Source organism: Bufo bufo, chromosome 9 (assembly GCF_905171765.1).
Source record: "Bufo bufo chromosome 9, aBufBuf1.1, whole genome shotgun sequence".
Taxonomy (NCBI): Eukaryota; Metazoa; Chordata; class Amphibia; order Anura; family Bufonidae; genus Bufo; species Bufo bufo.
The window spans coordinates 193,693,455-193,714,710 of record NC_053397.1 but is presented as its reverse complement, the minus strand read 5'-3'; the positions used below and the strand labels follow the sequence as shown (position 1 = coordinate 193,714,710).

General features: G+C 43.1%; 1 protein-coding gene across 1 annotated transcript in view; it reads right to left on the bottom strand.

Moving 5' to 3' along the window:
* The window catches only part of ASTN1 (astrotactin 1), a 519,295-nt gene that overhangs the window by 123,805 nt on the left and 374,234 nt on the right, over positions 1-21,256 (bottom strand). Inside the window, exon 11 of the mRNA XM_040408285.1 lies at positions 20,935-21,085. Within this exon, the coding sequence (XP_040264219.1) occupies positions 20,935-21,085 (151 nt within the window). The remainder of the gene's footprint in view (positions 1-20,934; positions 21,086-21,256) is intronic.

The following is a 21,256-nucleotide window of genomic DNA, read 5'->3' as shown; positions in this document are numbered from 1 at the left end:
CAAAAAAAATGGAAACAAAATATGTTGGTGTGCCTGATCCCTCATTTAAATGAACAGCAGATGGATAACACTGGTGCCCTTATTGTATAAAAAAAATTATATTTTAACACCTGCAAAGTTATCACAGTTCCATGGTGTTAATACTTGGCATCATCCACAGCGGGTGTCACTGTCAGCTATTTATTACAGCTGATACTCTGCTGCAATGGCTGGGACTAAAGATAACTGTGATCTCAGCAGTTTAACACCCTGGATACAGCAGTCAACAGTGACTGTGGCGTTTTGCCCCTGTGTTATGACTACATGGTTCCTATGGGCTTCTACGGCATCTGGAGGCTTAATGAACCACTCTCAGGTATGTCATCTTTGTTCTCCTATTAGGCCACGTCAGGGATGATACATTATATTATATAATATATATGATATGATATAGTCTTAGTGAGGTTGAAAAAAGTAAAAACTCAAAGTTTTAAAAAATATTAAAAAAAATAATTGGCATCCCCACAATTGTATCCATTGCATCATTTAGCCTACACAATGAAAGCTGTAAAAAAAAGTTAGCAAAAAGTCATACAGTATGTACCCCAAAAATAAAACCGATGAAACTACATATGTCCTAGGGGATGTAACACTGGGAGAGTCACTTATAGAGAAGGATTTGGGTGTCCTTGTAGATGGTAGATTAAATAACAGCATACAATGTCAATCAGCTGCTTCTAAGGCCACCAGGATATTGTCATGCATTAACCGAGGCATGGACTCGCGGGGCAGGGATGTAATATTACCACTTTACAAAGCATTGGTGCGGCCTCATATGGAATATGCAGTTCAGTTCTGGGCACCAGTCCATAGAAAGGATGCACTGCAGCTGGAAAAAGTACAGAGGAGAGCGACTAATCTGATAAGGGGCATAGAGGGTCTTAGTTATGAAGAAAGATTAAAATAATTGAATTTATTTAGACTTGAGAAGAGCCTTCTAAGGGGGACATGATTAACCTACACAAATATATAAATGGGCCATACAAAAAATACGGTGAAAAACTGCTCCATGTCAAATGCCCTCAAAAGACAAGGGGGCACTGCCTCCGACTGGAGAAGAAAAAGTTTAGTCTCCAGAAGCGTCAAAACTTCTTTACTGTAAGAATGTGAATCTGTGGAATAGACTTCCTCAGGACGAGGTCACAGCAGGAACAGTGGACGGTTTTAAAAAGGTGAATTCTTCAAAGTAAATTACATTAATGCTTATGAAAATGTGTAGAAATCTTAGTCTCACTTCCTTCTGAGATTCGCGTCCCCCACCTATCCCTTGGTTGAACTTTATGGACTTATGGATATTTTCAACCATATTAACTATATAACTACATCTCCGCCCACAAAAAAAGGTTAACATACAAGTCCATGGGTGTCAGAGTATGGGCGGGTTTGAAGTCGCATTATGAAATTCATTCATAGGTTCTGTTATAACAGAGTTATAACGGAATATAACAGAGTTTTAGGACGGAATGCAAAACGGAAGCCTTTAAGAGGCATTCTGTTTTGCTCCGTCCTAATACATGTCTATGGCTACAAATAACGATTCCGTTTTGTTCCGTCATACAGTACATGACGGAAAAAATAGTCCTGTTGACTGACTTAAATGACACCTGAAATCTGGGTCAGTTCTTAGCCAACATAACTTTAGGGTCCCACTTCTAGTACGATCCTATTAGGAGATCCCCACCACCTCTCCATTGAAGTAAATGAAGTGTGAGATGGCATAAAAACACGAATGGAGGGCATCCCGTTATTTTTATTTATCTGCTCTTTTAGAGGATCAAAAGAACAGAAATAACAGAAGTGCCGAATAGGGACATAACTGCATGCAGGACTTTTTTGTCTTTTCATTTTCATGGAATCTTCTAGAGATGAGCGAATTTTTAAAAAATCAGATTCACCGAATTTTTCGGGAAAAATTTGGTTAGATCCGAATATATTAACGGCAAATTACGTTGAAAAACGGCTATTTCCTGGTTGCTGAAAGCCTTTATAGTGGTGTAGAACACTGTGCCTTGTAGTAACACGCATAGGGAGTCTGCTGAGTCAGTATGACATGCAGATGACAGGCGTCGCTCTTACAATCACTGCGCACTTCATTTATTTGGGCAGTCACGGGGCCAAAACTGACCAAATAACTGAAGTATCAGCTCAGCCTTACAGGTAGATGTTAGAGTCAAGAAGAAACGCACTCCTTTTACTCCCTCGTCAGCTGATTCCACATAGATGTCTACAGAACCTGTTCTATTAAACGCTTATAAAAGTAGAGCCCCCAGACAGAGTGGAGAGGGTGTCAGCAGTAAGTTTGTGTTGATGTCACTGATTAATTTTCCCCATTCTCCGATCTGTCAGAACAATTACCCAGAAAAAACGGACCCTGTTTGTGGAGCATACACCTTGTGGGGATGTTCTCGTGGTAGGCTACGGTAGCGGCGGCAGTATTGAGGCAATCACAGACAGTCTTTGTGATACACCGTGACTTTATTCACACCAAAGGCATAACAGGCAATGTGCAGACCACACAGGTGCATATCCACATAGTGCATAGAACAAAAGACCTTCCATATCAAAATAAACAGCAGGTTTGAGTCACCTTGTTTCTGGACAGACCACACTGGTCCAGCAGGCTTCTAGGCTACCTGCCTTTGTCTCCCTCAGGCCAGAGCCCCTTCGGCTAGTAGCACCACAGGTCCCAGGGCTATCCTTCAGTTTGTGCTGCACCCAGTCTCTCCTTGACCAGCACCGACTCTGTCTATCAAAATCTCCAGCACAGCAAGACACACCCCACCTTCAGCAGGCTGGGTTCTTTAAAGGCCCAGCTCCACCAAAAACCTGGGCTGGACGTGGGGAACATGCACCCACCCTGCTTTTTACCTGTTCCCAGTAAGAACCGGCCCGGACATGCTGCGCCAGCAGCATTCGCCGCTGTAACCGCAATGATCCGGTTCTTACTCCACCAAGGCCAGGACCTCTGGTGGCACGTATCGTCCGTCCATTATTATCCCGGTGACTCTCCTACAACCTTTACTCGGTCAGCATTTGCTCAATAATCCATTAGTGTTGCTAAAGGCAAAAGAAACGGAGTGGATCCTAAACAGAGATGACACGTGAACTGAATATTTGCATGTCTTCTGTGTTTTCTACCCACTAGCTACTAAATCATAAGCCAATACTGATGGGGCCATACAGGCCTTACAGCTGCTACACAGACAGGTTCCGTTTTGCGTCTCGTTTTTCCTTCCTTCTGACAGATGAGAAGAAGTGTCAAATAAATGATGATGTCAGCCAAGCCGCAAGCCAAACTAGTGGACCAGTCGTGAAGTGGGGAGGGTGGGAACAGCATGAGAAGTCGACAGAGTGTACCTATGACATAGTGGTGAGGTGAAAGCAGCATTAGGAGACCATAGAGTGGCCCAATGACAGGGTCTGGAGGTGGCAGCAGCATGAGTAGGCTACAGAGTGGCAAGGTGACACAATGTGGAGGTGGGTGGCAATACCAGTACCCGCTGAAGATGGTGTGTGAAAGAAGGAGCACTTAGCATCAGATGTGTAGCATCAGGCGGGTAACAGCATCAGAATAGTAGCTGAGGCAGGTAACCAGAAGAAACCGGTATCATTTGTCAAACTGTTGGTGTAGCACCATGGATGATCTAATCTGATGCATCAGGCATTGGTGTGTGGAAATCCTGGCTGATCCATGCCTGATCCATCCTGATGCAGTGTCCCACTATGTGCTATATGTGGGCACTTTAAACTCTTGCTAAATGTCATATCAAATGTATTGTGGTATCATGCTGTAATTCCCTTTAACAGGCTGGCAGTGTCATTTACATTTATTCACCCCTAGGTGGTGCTTGCACCACTTGTATATAGCTGGGGGGGTATAAAGTTAGTGTGTCTGATGCTAATGAAGAGATGAGGAAGTTAAAGGAGGATGTGGAAATTTGTATTTCCACCAAAATAATTCCAAAAAGATTTGAACGCATATAAGTGCAGCGCTTAATGCAGAATACAAGATATTTTTGTCCACTGAAATAATTAAAAAAAGATTTTACCACATATAAGTGCAGCTCTTAATGCTGAATAAAAAAAATTTCCCACCAAAGTAAATCACACAAGATTTTACCACATATAACAGCATCGCTGAATACAAGCTCCTGGGAAGGTCATGGAGCGACCCAGTAATCCGGCATCTATTCGCTCCGCTGAAGAATTATTTTGAAAGTGTATAGAAGCCACACGGGGATTTATCATAGAGACATCATGGAGATTTTACCACATATTACTGCAGCGCTCAACACTGAATACCATATTGTCTTTCCGCCAAAAGATTTTAAAGCATATAAGTGCAGCGCTGAACGCTGAATAAAATGTATTTTTCCATCAAAATACTTCAATAAAGATTTTGCCACATATAACGGAGCACGGAGATGGAAAGGGTCTTCGGATTCCCCCCGCACTATACGGACGTCTCAGAAATGAACCGCTTATCCTGACAGCAGCTCCTGGGAAGGTCATGGAGCGTCCCGGTCATCCGGCATCTTTTCTCTCCGTTAAAGGATTATTTTGAAAGCGTGTAGAAGCCACACGAGGCACCCACGCTGCAGATTTATCATGGAGACATCATTGAGATTTAACCGCATATAACCGCAGTGCTGACCGCTGAATACATTTAGTTTTTCGACCAAAATACTTCAATAAAGATTTTACCACATATAACCGCCGCACTGACTGACTACTACCGCCGCTACTTCCATGAACCCCTGCTACTTCCCTTGTAGGTAGGCTGCTGCGAAGCAAGTGCTCTACCCAGGGCACGTATGGCTCCCGACTTTCCACTGCTGCCACCCTGCTGAATCCCAGCCATGCTTTCAACACATACAACCTCCAACGGGAACTGAGAATGTATTTTTTTGTTTGTACTGAAATAGGCCACTAAATGCTTTCAACACATCTAACCGCCGCCGACGTGAACTGAGAATGCATTTTTCTGTTTGTACTGAAATAGGCCACTAAACGCTTTCAACACATCTAACCGCCGCCGATGTGAACTGAGAATTTATTTTTCTGTTTGTACTGAAATAGGCCACTAAAAGCTTTCAACACATATAACCAACCACCGCTCACGTGAACTGAGAATGTATTTTTCTGTTTGTACTGAAATAGGCCACTAAACGCTTTCAACATATATAACCGCCGCTAATGTGAACTGAGAATGCATTTTTCTGTTTTTACTGAAATAGGCCACTAAACGCTTTCAACATTTTTAGCCGCCACCGGCGTGAACTGAGAATGTATTTTTCTTTTTGTACTGAAATACAAAATAACACATCTAACCGCCGCACTGACTGACTGCTACAGCTGCTACTTCCGTGAACCCCTGCACCACTACTTCCCGGGCAGGTAGGCTGCTGCGAATCAGGTGCTCTACTCTGGGCACATTTGGCTCCCGACCTCCCACTGTTGCCACCCTGCTGACTCCCAGCCATGCTTTCAACACATATACCCGCCAACCTAAACTGAGAATATATTTTTCTTTTTGTACTGAAATAGGCCACTAAACGCTTTTGCCACAAATAAGTGCACCACTGAAATGCGTATATATATTTCTTTTTTTACTGTAATACGCCCCTATACGCTTTCACCAGAAATAACTGCAACAGCGCAGCGCGTATGTATTTGTTTTTTTAATGAAATACGCCACTATACGCTTTCACCAGAAATAACTGCAACAGTGCAGTGCGTATATATTTGCCTTTTTTTTTACTGAAATACACCCCTATACGCTTTCAACAGAAATAACTGCAACAGTGCAGTGCGTTTATATTTGTCTTTTTTTACTGAAATACCTCCCTATACGCTTTCAACAGAAATAACTGCAACAGTGCAGTGCGTATATATATATTTTTATTTTACTGAAATACTCCCATATACGCTTTCACCGGAAATAACTGCAACAGTGCAGTGTGTATATATTTTTATTTTTTAATGAAATTCACCCCTATACGCTTTCACCAGAAATAACTGCAGAAATGACCTTAGAATATATATTTCTTGTTGGATTAAAATAGGCCACTATACGCTTTAACCAGAAAACAATTAAATAGTGCAGTGCGTATATATTTTTCTTTTTTTTACTGAAATACGCCCCTATACGCTTTCACCAGAATTAACTGCAGAAATGCACTGAGAATATATTTTTCTTTTTTTTTACTGTAATACGCCCCTATACGCTTTCACCAGAAATAACTGCAGAAGTGAAATGCGTATATATTTCTCTTGTAGTACTGCATAAGATACTAAGATATAAGCCACTAAAGGCTTTCCAACATAACACTTGCAGCCCAATAACAAAAAGCTGGAATGACAGAGCTGTCTAATGACTATTTGGATACCTAAATAATCGTTCCCTGCACTTGTAAATCACTTTACTATCAATGTCCCTAGCCCCTTCTGACGTCTCTCCCTGCACTAAGATGCTGTGAAATGATTCCATCCTATCTTTCTCTGCACTTATAAATCCTTTTATTTTATTTTTTTAAACATAGAGGTTTTTCCAATAGCTGTCCCTAGCGCCTTCACACGTCTGTCCCTGACAAATAAGTGCCGGAATCGTCTTTTTCTATTTCACTTTGTCTACGTCCAGGAACTTGCTGGCTTGACTCAAGCACACGGGATACTACATGCCGACCAGGTGAGCTGGATAACATTACCTATATACCTTCACAAGTCTGTCCCTGCACTCTGAACACTGGAAAATGGCAGAATCTAAAATGGCTGCCGTATTTATAGGGATGTGACATCACAGGGCTGGCTGGCTGCCGATTCGCTGAATGCAGGCATGTCAATTTGGCTGATCCCGCCTCCCCAGAGTTCCTTGCCCCATGTCCTCAGTCCTCACACGTGTAGCCGGCATTTTAGGAAAATTGCCACGAAGCGCGAGGAATTTCGCTTTTTTTGCGAATTGAAGTTTTCCTGAAATTTGGATTGAATTCCACTTTGTCAGCTTTCGATTCGCTCATCTCTAGAATCTGCAACAGAGGCCCCACACGGAGCCTCCAACTTAGTTGCAAACTCGCCCTAAGTGACAGGTAGAACCCGCAACTATCAAGCTTTGATGACATGTCTTGTGGCTATGCCATAAATCTGATCCCTTCAAACACATTTTCTAGTAACTTAGTTAATATCTGGTCTACATATCCATAATAAAATATTCTACATATTAGTGATGTCAAAAATGTTACTTTTACGAATTCACACAAGAAATTTTTTAAACTAGAAATTGTCCTTTTCCATGTATAAAAGATACAAAGCAAACAATAAATAGGTCAATTTAAGAAGGAACAGGAATGTCCAGAAAATCCATTTGCTGATTCTAAAATGACCTGATATCACAGCTCGAAATGACCAAGTAGATACAGACAATCATGTAATAACATTTTGGACAAGAGGTTACCTCTAAGCTATTACAGTCATAAAAACTTTGAGCTGCTTTCCATTCTAGCAGTGGGAGAAGTCTGGTGATTATGATTCATAAAGGAATCACTGCAGAGGTAGTCTGGATGTTTAATGTCTATTAAACAGTGTAATATGTACCACAGTACCCGATTACTCCTGGTGCATGCCTTATGACCCAGTTAACTGAACCAGATGACTATGATGTATTAAAGCCATTAGAAGCCACATATTGTGGAAGAGTTTGCAAATCTCTAAGTTCCTAACCCCTCCAATGTCATATGGTCCACGGGAAATTGCTCAGATATATATTACAGACCCCCTTCGGTGGAAGTGAACGGGTTAAGGTTCTGAGTCTTCTGACTTTTTTAGGTCTATTATTTTCACACTGACTCAAACAATTCCCATGATGCTTAGAGACAACACTTTGAAATGTTATCAGGTCACATTCCTCTTCATTCAATTCAGAAATACAAAAATGATTCTATACTGCCCTACAATTACATTCTCTCATTTTAGTACACTTTTATGCCTGCTACATTGCTTCAATTGTTTCAGTTAACCAATCAATGCTAGCGAGAGGAAAGAGAATTATTTGTAGGTGTAACTTGTAAAAGAAAATTCATTACAATGTTCAATTTCTTTTTGAACAAAAAGGAAGCCCATCAGGAGAGAAAAATGATGAGAAGATCTCCCCAACTAGCACATTAACTAAAGCTTAAAAGGACCAGAGGTAGTGCAATCTAAGACTTAACGTTTAATAAATACTACAATAAAAGGATGCAAACATTACACAAAGTGCCGAGTGTGTACACACTACAATCGTGTCACAAACACAATTCACAAAATGCAATTGATATTGCCATGGGGGACCATACATACACGGTCACACCCACACAAATAGGTAGCACATTTCCCAAAATAAGGTAAGTATTCCACACAATAATAGGAACAGTCTTACCAGTGGATGGGGGTCATCTGGATGTCGTCTTGTGGTTCCAAAGATCAATCTTATGTGCGGGCAGGGTCCAGGTGAGACTCACTGTCCCTAGAAAGCCCTGTTAAGCCTAGAATTCCCTATGGCCCAACCCAGGGCGACCCGTCCAGAGCCTGACCCTACAATATTAGAGACCCTGGACGTCCCTGCCTACAGGTACTGACTAGATGTAGACCCCTAGGGCAGGAGTGATCCCTACGCATTTCGTCTGTAGTTAAAGTCCCAGACTCATGAGGGGATAAAGAGCTTGAAGAGGGGGAGGGGGGTGTTAGACCACCTGTGACTGGTGTGTACTAAGAAGACCCCCCACTCTCTCATTAAGGTATCAAGAAGATGGTATCTGATGTACAGAGCTGAAATGGACCTAAAAGTACAGGGATGGAGACCTGAAGAGGTTAACTAAGGCGTATGGCTTCTCAGGAGATGCCCCCAATCGGTTATTCAGACGGTCCAGTAGTCCAAGATTCAGCAAAGAGGAGGGTGTGTGGCCCGTCCTCAACACGTGTAGTGTGTCCCACACTCCAGACCTGGATGCAGACAGATCCTCTTTCTCCGGATGGACCCTGAGACTTGGACTGCGATCAGCCTCCTTCAGCTACAACTCCGGCCACTCCAGGACTCCCTGACGCCTGGATGCGACCGGATTCTGTTCTCCAGACCCTCTGTCTCTCTCCTAAGATGTCTGCTGCTATGATTCCTGCTTCTTCTTCAGACTGAGAGAGTCTCCACCTACAATTGAATATTCGAATACTTGTGATCTTTTTAGCTGTGTGGGGAAACAGCGGCCTCTTGTGGCAAACAACAGAATAACAGTCCTGGATTTAATATAAACAGTGTTCATGTAATAAGAGCTGTTTCTCAATCTCACAGACTTCCTCATTTTCTGGCCAAACAAGTGATCCGGCTCTGAGACCATGGAGGAGGAAAAGAGACCTGATCAGGCAGAAGGAGAGATCCCGGCGCCGGTATTGGGTTGCCTTGGAGTGGGTAAGTGCCCAACATTTGACATGATACTGAAATGTGGTTATTTATTTCTCTAGACAAGGCCTAAAAAAGTTTTGGCCAAGAGAAAGAATAAAGAATGCACATTGTGGAAGGCCATAGACTTCCATTATGACGGTTCCTCATATGATAAGAAGCTGTGCCAGCAGTGTATAGAGAAAACGGTGGCGGAAAAATCACCTGGGTTTTTGAAGAATATTAAATCACTCATCAGATCTGAAGTGAAGGTTTCTCTAAAGTCGTGTAGGCGCCAAAAGAGATCAGTAGAAGACTGGAGGTCAGAGGTGGATTCTTCATATGACTCAGAGAATTCCTCTGAGATAGAGGGTAGACTGTTATTTCCGGTTAAAGACACTGACAAGTTATTAAAGGCTTTTTGTTCCACTCTGGACTTAGAAGATGTTAAAGATAATAAATCAGTGATTGATTCGGTGTTTGAGGGCCTTCAGGAGAAAAGGCATAAATGTTTCCCGTTGCATAAAAGTGTGTTAGGCCTCATTGACTGGGAGTAAAAGAAACCGGATAAGAAAGCCTTCATTACCAAAGGATTTAAAAGGAAGTATCCCTTTGAGGGAGAACCTTCTTCTTCTTGGGATAAAGCTCCAAAGATTAATGTCGCCATATCCAAGATCTTGAAAAGGTCTTCTCTCCCCATTGATGATATGGGGTTCCTGAGAGACCTATTAGATAAGAAGGTTGATTCCTGTTTAAAAAGCACCTGGGAGGCTACGGCCTCCGCGTTTAGACCAAATATTGCTGCCATTGTTACAGCCAGATCCATGGGCATTTGGTTGGAGCGGTTGGAATGTCAAATTAGAGAGAAGTGTCAAAGGAAGCAGATTTTAGCCTCTTTACCTACGCTTCAGAAAGCTGCTGATTTCATTGCAGATGCCTCTGTGGATTCAGTCAAGCTGATTGCGCGGGCTTCCTCCCTGTCCAATTCTGCCCACCGAGCTCTTTAGCTAAAGAATTGGAGAGGTGGGGATTTGTCCTCTAAACAGAGATTGTGCAGCATTCCTTGCCAAGGTCAGTTTTTGTTTGGTCCGGAGTTAGATTCCCTCCTAGAAAAGGCTGCGGATAAGAAAAAGAGGTTTCCAGGATTTTCTCCTTGTCCTTCATAAACTCCCTTTTTCCAGATCCAGAAGTCTGTTTCATTCATCAGCTAGATTTCAGGGTAGGGCACAATTTAACGATAAAAACTAAAACCCTAGATCAAAAGGGTCTGGGGGAAAGGGCTTCCTGTTTGGAGGTTCCTCCTCCCAGCCTAAAAAAACATCTCAGCAATGACGCCAGGAGTTCGTCAGAGGAAGACTGATCTCTTTCCTTCCCGCATGGGAAAAGGTGGCAGGAGATAGGGTGATGCAGCCCATAGGGGAACGTTTAAAGTTAGATTTTTGTGCAAGTCCTCCCCAAAAATTAGTAGTCACAAAGACTCAAGGGTCTTCAATTATTGAGTTGGAAGTGGTAAAACTGTTAGAAAAAGGGAAATTAATACCAGTCCAAGTGGCAGAACAGGGGAAAGGGTTCTACTCTCTGCTGTTTCTGGTAAAGAAATCAGACAACTCCTTTCGCACAATTATAAATCTGAAACAACTAAACAAGTACCTTCTCTTTAAGAAATTCAAGATGGAGACAGTAAAACCAGCAGTTCATCTTCTGTATCCCAGATGTTTTATGGCGGTCTTGGATTTGAAAGACTCATATTACAACATCCCTATTCATCCGGTGCATCAACAGTTCCTCAGTGACTGTAGAGGGAAGTATTCGTCACCTTGAATTTCAGGCTCTTCCGTTTGGCTTCTCTATGGCCCCCAGAATATTTACTAAGGTTGTAGCGGAAGTAGCCTCGATTATAAGAAAAGAGAACATCCTATTCTTGCCCTATCTGGACGATTTTCTAATCATAGCAAGCTCTCAGCAGAATTGTGTGATGGCAGTTCAGAGGGTGAAGAAAATTTAGGAGGATTTAGGATGGATTATAAATCTCAAAGTCCAGAATGGTGCCAGGGACTCGTCAGGTGTTTCTGGGTCTTCTCCTGGACTCGGTGGCGCAGAGAGTCTTGCTGACCGAGGAGAAAATATTACGCGTCCATGCAAAGCTGCAAATGTTACCAGAATTTGATGGTCCGGAAAGCTATGTAGGTTCTGGGGTCACTAAACTCCTGTATTCCGGTGGTAGAATGGGCCCAATTTCATACTCAACAGCTACAGAAAGAAATACTCCTATCACTAAGGAAGACTGGGGGATCTTTGGACTCAAATATAGTAATCTCCAAGAAAACATTAGAAGATCTGTCCTGGTGGGAAGACAGCATGAATCTGAGTCGGGGAATTCCTTGGAGTTACCCCTATCCAGTAGTGATAACAACAGATGCCAGCCCTTGGGAATGGGAGGCAAATTTTTTAGATCAAATCATTCAGGATCAGTGGTCTCCAATGCAGAAAGCATTCTCCTTAAACAGGAAAGAGCTGCTAGCCATAAGATTGGCTCTGAAGACAGCATTACCCTTTACTCATCTAAAACATGTCAGGATAATACCGGACAACCGGTCTGCGGTAGCTTACATTAATGATTAAGGGGGGACAAAATCTGTTTCACTCATGAGGGAAGCAGATCAGTTGTTCCAGTATATGGAAGGGGGAAGGTCAGTCATCTTTCGGCACTCCACATAAGGGGCCAGGAGAACTTCCAAGCGGATTTCCTGAGCCGTCGTCAGTTGAAACAGGTGGAATGGCCCCTGAACCCTTCAGTCTTCTCAGAGATAATCAGTCTCTGGGTAAATCCCTCAATAGATATCTTTGCCACCAGACAGAACAGAAAAGTACAGAGATTTTGTTCTCTCAACCTAAAAGAATTCCCAGATAGGGTGGATGCCTTTCTTCAGAAATTGAATTACCCCTTAGGCTACGCCATTCCTCCTTTAGAGGCATTCCGTTATATATTCCGTCATAATAGAAGTCTATGGGCTGTAAAACGGATCCGTCCCGTTTCCGTTATGCAGGGGAGTCCTCTCCTGCATAATGGAAATGGGACGGATCCGTTATGCAGGCCATAGACTTCCATTATGACGGAATGAATAACGGAATGCCTCTAAAGGCATTCCGTTATGCATTCCATCGTAGAATTGCGTTATGGTGTGTGGTAACGGAATACATAACGCAATTCTGCTTTTACCACCAAACCAAGCGTTAACAAATTTCATAACATGAAATTCGCTCATCTCTACCCCTAACAACGCTCAGCTAGTTAAAAGCTCCTTCCACCCAGTTAGTTATACTGACGCTCACCTCTCACTGTCTCTGTTGCTGCTTTGACACGCCCATGGACATGACATCACAGGAAATAAGATTTCATGTGATCAGAGCCCAGAATGGAAGACAATAGCAATAAAGGTAAAAGAAATACCTTACAAAATTACAGCGACCTTCATAAATTATTATTTTAAGGGATGTTGATGCAAACCATAAAACCCCTTTAAGATCTATATTGCCTGACCTTCTTGTGACTTTGTTGGTCTCTTCCAGATACTCCAGCTTCCTACTACAATACTGACAGTAGATATGAGCAGTTTTGAAAAATTCGTTTCGGCAGCTTTGTTCTGAATTAATTTGTCACAAGTCACAATAAATCAGGTATACCCGGGCCAATCTGCCTAATCATGTTCTTCCCACTTGGTGGCCCAATCTCAGTGTGAAGGCTTGGAAGTTAAATTGCACGGAGAGTGCCGGGAAAGTGCAGGGAGAATGTTCTGAACTACAGAATCTGCTACATTTTATTGCCAAGAACATAAATGTGCAGTGCACCAATATTCAAGTAGTAGCCCCATGACAGAGTGGGGAGGGTGGCAGCAGCGGTGACAGTAGCAGTGACAGTAGTGACCCTGTGACAGTGATGGGAGGGTGGCAGAAGCAGCAGCAGTAACAGTGACAGTAGTGGCCCCATGACAAAGTGGGGAAGGGGGCAGCAGTGGCATACAGCACAAGATGGTGGCATATCACAGTAGTAGCAGAACCCAACAACAGCAGTGTGATAGCAAGGACCCATGGTATGTATATCCTTGTAAAAATGTAACATGTACATATCAGTAGGCCAAGAAGCCCCATTGTAGGAATAATATTAGAGGCAGCAGGTGGGTGGCATCAGATGGGTGGCAGCATCAGAATGGTGGCAGCAGAATGTGGCCAGAAGTAACGGCCCATTTTACACAATATTCCAGTGTGGCAGCACTGGGATATTGTGTAAAATGGGCCGTTACTTCTGTGATCATTAGTAGCAGAATGATCTATTCTATTGCATCAGGCACGGGTGTCTGGAAATCCTGACAATTTGGGACTCTGAGGGCCACCCAGCCTACATCTCCACTGCATACTGCCACGGTCTGTCGGGCTCACGTTTGTCATCATCCTCATGCTGCTCCTGCTCCTCTCCTGTTGCTTGGGTAGATAAACCACTTAGTTTTGTATAAAATTGCTGGGCATTTATGGCCTCCTCCTTGGCCTTATCCCCCTCCTTCTCCTCTGCCAGTTCATCCTCCTAAGGGCACAGGTGGCCATGAGATGTAAGTGCCACATCTTCTATCCCCTAGCCGATCAGATTTCTCAGCATTCCCTCCAGGTTGTGAAGGAGTGGAATGACATAATTTATCCGGTAGTTCTGCCGACTGACAAATAAAGTGTCACGTGTCATGCATGAGCTGCCACTGGCTAACTTGGAAGTTACACCGGGTGGTAGACCTGTCTGTCTGCTGCATTAAGAAATCGTTGACCGCCTTCCTCTGCTCATACAGGGGTCTAACATATGGAACGAGGAGTTCCAACTGGTCGAAACATTGCATTTTTCATGCAAAGTGCAATGGACATTTTTAACATCTCTTGCAGTTTAGTGGAAGGCTTAAGGAACCGGGTGACAACAAGATTAAAGACGTGAGCATGGGTCAGCCCTCCCTGAAGCAGTGCAGACAAAATATTCTTCCCATTAGTAACCATAGTTCCTATCTCCAGTCGACGAGGAGACAGCAAGTGTTCGATTTCTTGGTTGATGATGCCGAGCAGTTCTTCCCCGGTATGGCTCCATTCGCCAAGGCTGTCCAGGTGCAGAACCATGTGATAACGCCTAGCTTTGCATAGGTGATTTGTTGGAGAACCAGTGTGAACTGTGTCTAGAGGGGAGGGTGAGGACAAGGTGGAGGATGAGGAGGCAGAGAAGGATATTGACTCAGAAATACAAGCATTACAACACGGAGGCGGCATTGCCATCACCCAGCCAAGTTGCTGGTGTCCTTGGGCCGGAAGCACATTTACCCAGTGGGCGGTGAGCGACATATATTGTCCTTGACCATAGTTACAACTCAATATGTCAGCGTTGGAGTGAATTCTACCAGACACAGAAAGGCCCAAGGACTGGCCCACCTTCTGCTGAAAATATGTGTGCAGGACTGGTACAGCTTATTTTGAAAAAAAATTCAGCTTGGGACTCTCTACTTTGGGTGGGCACATGCCATCAGTTCTCTTAAAGGGGAAACAGAGGGACTGTAGTACCATCAACTTGGCCAGGTGCACGGTCAGCTTCTGCGCTATTGGATGAGTGCATGCATACTGTTGTCTTTTTGCAATTACCTGGCTGTTCGATTGCTGTCGAAACAAGTGATAAGGAGGAGCATCAGTAGCAATAGACGATATTGAGGTCAATGGGAAGGAAGGACAGCTTCCTTCTGCTGATGTTGATGAGCCCTGACTGCTTGAGAGAGGTTGTGGGGCGGTGGGAGATGCAGAGGTTGCTGAATCAGGCTGTAACACTAAATGAGTGGCACTGTTTTCCCACACCACTTTTATAGTGATACTCCATGTGTTGACGCAGGGCCATCATGCCAACATTAGTATCCTGGCCAGGCTTCACCTTCTGCCCACACATCCTGCACACTGCCACTCTAACGTCTCACACTGCCAAGTATGGCCTTTTCCCTCCACCACTGTGTGATACCTGCCTGCCGCTGCTTTTATGAACCTGTGCACTGCTGGTGTGTTCATCACAGGTAGTCTTTCATGTAGCGGATGGTGTAAACCCTCCTGTGTTTGGCTCCAGATCTCCCACTGCTTCCCCCCTCCTGTCTCACGGCCACGCTGTCACCCTTTTGTCTTACTGGCATGCTGCTACCCTGCTGTCTGATGGGCACACTGCCATCCTAACCCATTGATGATAAGGATGATTCCCCCTCTTCACCCAGCCCCCACGGATTGGCTGCACAGCATTATGGATGATCTCGTGTTCCCAGTAATCTTACTTTCACTTTGTAACATGTGCAGCTGCCATTCTAGTAAAAATTGATTAGTTACCAAGAAGCGCAAAGAAATTCGGCTTTGTTGCAAATTGAAGTTTTCCTAAACTTCGGACCAAATTCTGCTTCAAATGCTTTGCGTTGCTCAATACTAATTGATAAGATAGATGGTTTCTTGAGTGTCTGAGTCAAAGACCTTAGATTCTGGGCCCTATTAATGACAGGGACTGGAGAAAATGGTCATAATCACTACACTGCTCTGCTGTATATACCGCAGCTATATAAGCAATGGAAAATAAATAAACCCTATTTTTAAAGATCACTTATTTCTTGACTTTTTTGAAGGCATCTTCAACAAAAGCAGAACTGAGGATCAACTTTTTGCTCTTCTCCCACAACAGTTCTAGGTGAGAAAGTGACAGTAGCAGAGCTGAACAGACTGTAGGACTCACTATAGGAGTTGGTTGCTTGATGAGCTCAGGAGCAATATTCCCTCTAAGCCTCTGTAGCTAGTGAGAGCAGTTAGGGACTTTCGGCCCCTTCTAATCTGGGAAATACAAAAACTGCCTTAAATAAATATTAACATAAAGTGCCAGGGGTGGAACTACTGCTGTAGCAGCTATTGTGGGGCCCGCAGTGGCAGGGGGGCCAGGCAGTAATGGATGTCTGTCATCCATTTCAGCCCGGGCTACGTTCCCCGGCCTTAGCTCTCCCCATCAGTCATGATGCAATGACATCATCACACCTACTGGGCTGAGTAAAAGAGTGCACAGGCCAAGGATCATTCCCCAGCATGTGCTCATCGGGGGAACAGGACTAAGTGAGTATTCATGTTTTTTTCTTTTTTTAATTAATACCACAGGGGTTTCACTAATGTAAGGTGGCACTAAGAGGAAGCACTACAGTGTCGGGGCAATAAGGGGGTAAAACTACTGTCAAGGGGGCACTAAGTGGGCATAACTACTGTGTGAGGGCACTAACATGGCATTCTACTGTGTGGAGGCACTAAGGGGGCATAAATATTGAGTGGGTAGAGATTGTCTGGCGAGCGTGGGCAGTCTTGACTAGCCACGGAAGGGGGGGTTGTGGGGAAGTTGCTCATGGAGGGTGGAGAGGCCCATTCAAAAATTTGCTATGGGGCTCAGGCTTTTTAAGTTACACCCCTGTACCATCCCCTTATAATTAACTATAAGGCAGTTAGATATACAGGGTCACATAGCATCCAGGAAAATAGCCTGGCATCCCATAACTCCATTGATCAGACACTAGAACAGGAAACCATACAGTGGATGGAGGGCTGTGTCTAATGTGTAGATTCGAGTACTGGCATACTGATTGAGCCTGCCGAGTGGATGAAACCTTCTGCTTTTGGCTCCATCCACTGTCTATTTTCCAGCCCTGGTAGCTGCTGAAACAGCTTATCAATGGGGGTGCACACTGATCTAATACAGTATTGATAACTAGTGTTGAGTGAACCGAAGTGTCCGAAGTGGATTTCAGGGAAAATTTGATTCGCTGCGAAGCTGAATTTCCTCGTGCTTCATGGTAGCGAATCGATTTTCCCTGAAATGGGGCAAAAAAATAATAAAAAATAATACTCACCTCATCCGTTTGAGCATGAAGAGCCCAGTGCCACCATCTTGATCGAAGATCTCGCGCAAAATTTTGTGTGCGGTGACGTGATAATGTCGTCAAGCGTTGCGTGGATCTTTAATCAAGATGGTGGCGACGGGCTCTTCGCGATCAAATGGATGAGGTAAGTATGATTTTATTTTATTTATTTTTTATTATTGACCTTAATATCAATGTCTGAAGGGTGCATTGACGGGGAGCGGCGCATTCGCAAAGCAAATCACGTAATCACGTAATTCATCACAAAGAAAAAAAAATATTTAAATTCAGCGAAGCAGCCAAATCAAATTTTCGAATTTCTAATTTTCAAGAACTTCACTCAACATTATTGATAACCCATCTGGAAAGATTGTAGACCTGATGCCATAATACACACCGCACACATCCGGTATTATGATGCAGGGATGAATAATAGCACTGAGAGATACGGGAATTTCTTTATTTTTTGTCCAGTCGTATCATCTAATCAACAACAAAAAGATTTTTGGTTAACTTTGAAATGCAAATACCCATTTCCAATATGGCATCTAGCTGGAGTTCAACAATGATGATATCTGAAGACTCCGGGGCCTATAACATATTTCCCACCTATCCTGCAATTTTATTCACTTAGACAATATGGTTGTTGATTCACAACACTGCTGTCATTATGGGCAAGAGGCGTGCGCCTCACTTTGCTCTTCATTCCACATAAAATGTTTTCTAGTCCTAGAATCATCAGTGAGAACATACGGGGAAACAGTACTCATGCAATGCAATTGAAATGGGTTTCCCAGAACTCGAAAAAAGACAAAAAATAGTGACATAATGTATGGAATTACAGCTCAGGCTCATTCCGGGTCACAATACCAGGACCAGCCATTGGGCAAGATTAGTACTGTTTCTGGGAAAAACAAAACTTTTATCGATTTCTGGAATTTCCTTTGAATCTCAAGTCTGACATTTTCCTGGAATCCGGGTCACAATACCAGGACCAGCCATTGGGCAAGATTAGTACTGTTTCTGGGAAAAACAAAACTTTTATCGAATTCTGGAAAATCCTTTCAATCTCAAGTCTGACATTTTCCTGGAAAATCCTATCATTTATCTTACTGAAAAACAGTCTATCCTCCAGTGTTAAATAAAATAAATCCCCTATATTTATTTTTACAAATTGTAACCAGATGATACATATTTGTTTCTATTTTTATTTTCTGATTGTATTTTTTTTTTACTCTATTTTCTGTACATGATGATGGGGCAGCCATCTTACCTAAGCTGCAATTCAGCATTCAGAGATATGTTTTGCAGCAGCCACGGGCACCCTAGGAACCTGTAGTCTGCAGATGACTCACTGGCTTTTATGGGAGAGTGTTGTGGGCATGCTCTGTGAACATCATTCCTGCTAAGCTGCGCCGCCGTAGTATCTTCCACTCAGAGCCTCTGTAGGCCCAGTCACTGCCGATGACTTCTCCTTTTATCTGTGGTGTTCCATAGGACTGCATGTGGCATCTCCTACATTATCTGTATTTAGCTATCCATGAGTTAATCTGTGGTGTTACATAGGACTGCAGATGTTTACTACATTATCTGTACTCATAAAGTGATCAATGTTATCTGTTGTGTTACATAGGACTGCAGATAATCTCTACTACATTATTTGTACTCAGAGCTACCGCTGTGTTATCTATAGTGTTACACAGGACTGCAGGTGGTATCTACTACATTATCTCTACTCAGAGAGCTATCACTGTGTTATCTGTGGTGTTACATAGGACTGCAGATGATATGTACTACATTATCTGTACTCAAAGAGTTATCACTGTGTTATCTGTGGTGTTGCATAGGACTGCAGGTGATATGTACTACATTATCTGTACTCAAAGAGTTATCACTGTGTTATCTGTGGTGTTACATAGGACTGCATATGATAGGTACTACATTATCTGTGCTCATAGAGTTATCACTGTGTTATCTGTGGTATTACATAGGACTATAGGTAATATCTACTACATTATCTGTACTCAGAGAGTTATCAGTGTGTTATCTGTGATGTTACATAGGACTGCAGGTGACATCTACTACATTAGGTGTACTGATAGAGTTATATCGGTGTCAACTGTGGTGTTACATAGGACTGCAGGTAACATATACAACATTATCTGTACTCCAAGAACCATCCATGTGTTATCTGTGGTGTTAGATAAGACTGCAGGTGTCAGCTACTACATTATTTGTACTCAGAGAGTTATCACTGAGTTATCTGTTCTGTTACATAGGACTGCAGGTAGCAACTACTACATTATCATTAGTTCTGTTTGGTGCAATCTTCATGTGTTTTCGGCTAGGGTTACGCACGATCTTGAAGGCAATAGCTGTCGCATGACCAAGGATCCCAGTGTAGCAGTGCAGCCATAGAAATGAATGGGACTGCAGCGTGACTCACAGTTTTCTGCCACCCCAGAATTGCAGAAAAAAAAAAAATCCAGCCCTGCTGTTTTATCTTGTCTTATTTACTACGATAGATTTGCTCTTTGACCAATATAATGATGACCTTATGTTGATTTTTCATATTGCCCAGCTTTGATGGAGCATTGCTCGGCTCTAATTTCACTCCGCTCATAAGCTGCTTAGGCTTAGAGGGAACACTGTGTAGGGAGGGGGAGGAGGTAAGCTGTGACCATCACCTACTGTGAATGTTGCATCCTCCTCCTCAGAGGTGTTATCTCTCACTGTAATCCTGTCCATAATGATAATGAGATGACTGCTGAGAAGTGCTCTCGATAGAACAGGAAGTGTCAACCTACTGTATGGCTTAGTGGCCAGAGCGAGTACTGCAAGATTTCAGGATGTTTTTAACACAGATAGTTTGGGAGAATTTACTCATTAGGGAGTTATGCATAGATGGGGACAGGATCTGGACGGGGTCACCCCTTTCGGGGCAGGTGCTCTGTGTTAGATAGGTAGGGTACTGTAGTCCCTTCCCAACTTTTATAGGGTTTATTTAGGGATAGGTGGCGTAGTCTGACTGCGCTACAGTCTCTGTACATTAAGATGCCGGAACTAACACATCTCAGCCTGGGACGACCTTTCCGAAACTGTGTACGGAATCCTGTCCAACCCATCCGGATCCTCTAAGAAATACACTGCAGGATCCGGTAAGATCTAACCATTTCTTATTTGATCATTGCTCAAGGTAACAATATGCGAATACTACAAGTATTTTAAATCTATGTACTGTACCTCGGTGCACCGTGTTTTTTTATCTTTTAGTTAAAGGTCCATTAAAAGATTAAGTTTTATATAATTCCTCTTAATTTGCTGGGTGGGCAGTATTTAACACAGATAGTTACACTGAACATTTAAAAAAAATAACCAAATGTACTTCATTTAACACAAAAAATTGATTCAACCAAATAAGTAATCTTCTGATTATGTATGCCCCTTTAAATTCAGACTTATTGAAGACAATACCCTGCATTGATTACCAGAATATGGGGTACAATTGACTTTAGATTTGGCGTCCCTTTAAAGTTAATGAATAAAAGCAGCTGAACTTACCACACAGCCACTGGAATCCAACTTGCGGTCCGAAACACATCGGAAGTTCTTGCTGCAGCCCCCGTTCCCTTTGGTGCAATCCCGGACTGGTCCAAAGGAGTCTAGCAGAATCTCAAGGTTATCGAAGGAGGAGGAGGTCATAAGCTCCTCTCTGTGGGCAAAGCAAACAATAGGGAAGGAGGCAGGGAGTAGGATGATAGATAGGAAGAGACAGGGAGGAAATCCATCAAATCAAGGAAAGCTAGAAAAAAAAAAGGCTGCATTTCAGCGCAAGGGGCAAAAGGGGGGTCAGGACGAGGGGGAAATAGATTAAGAAAAAAGA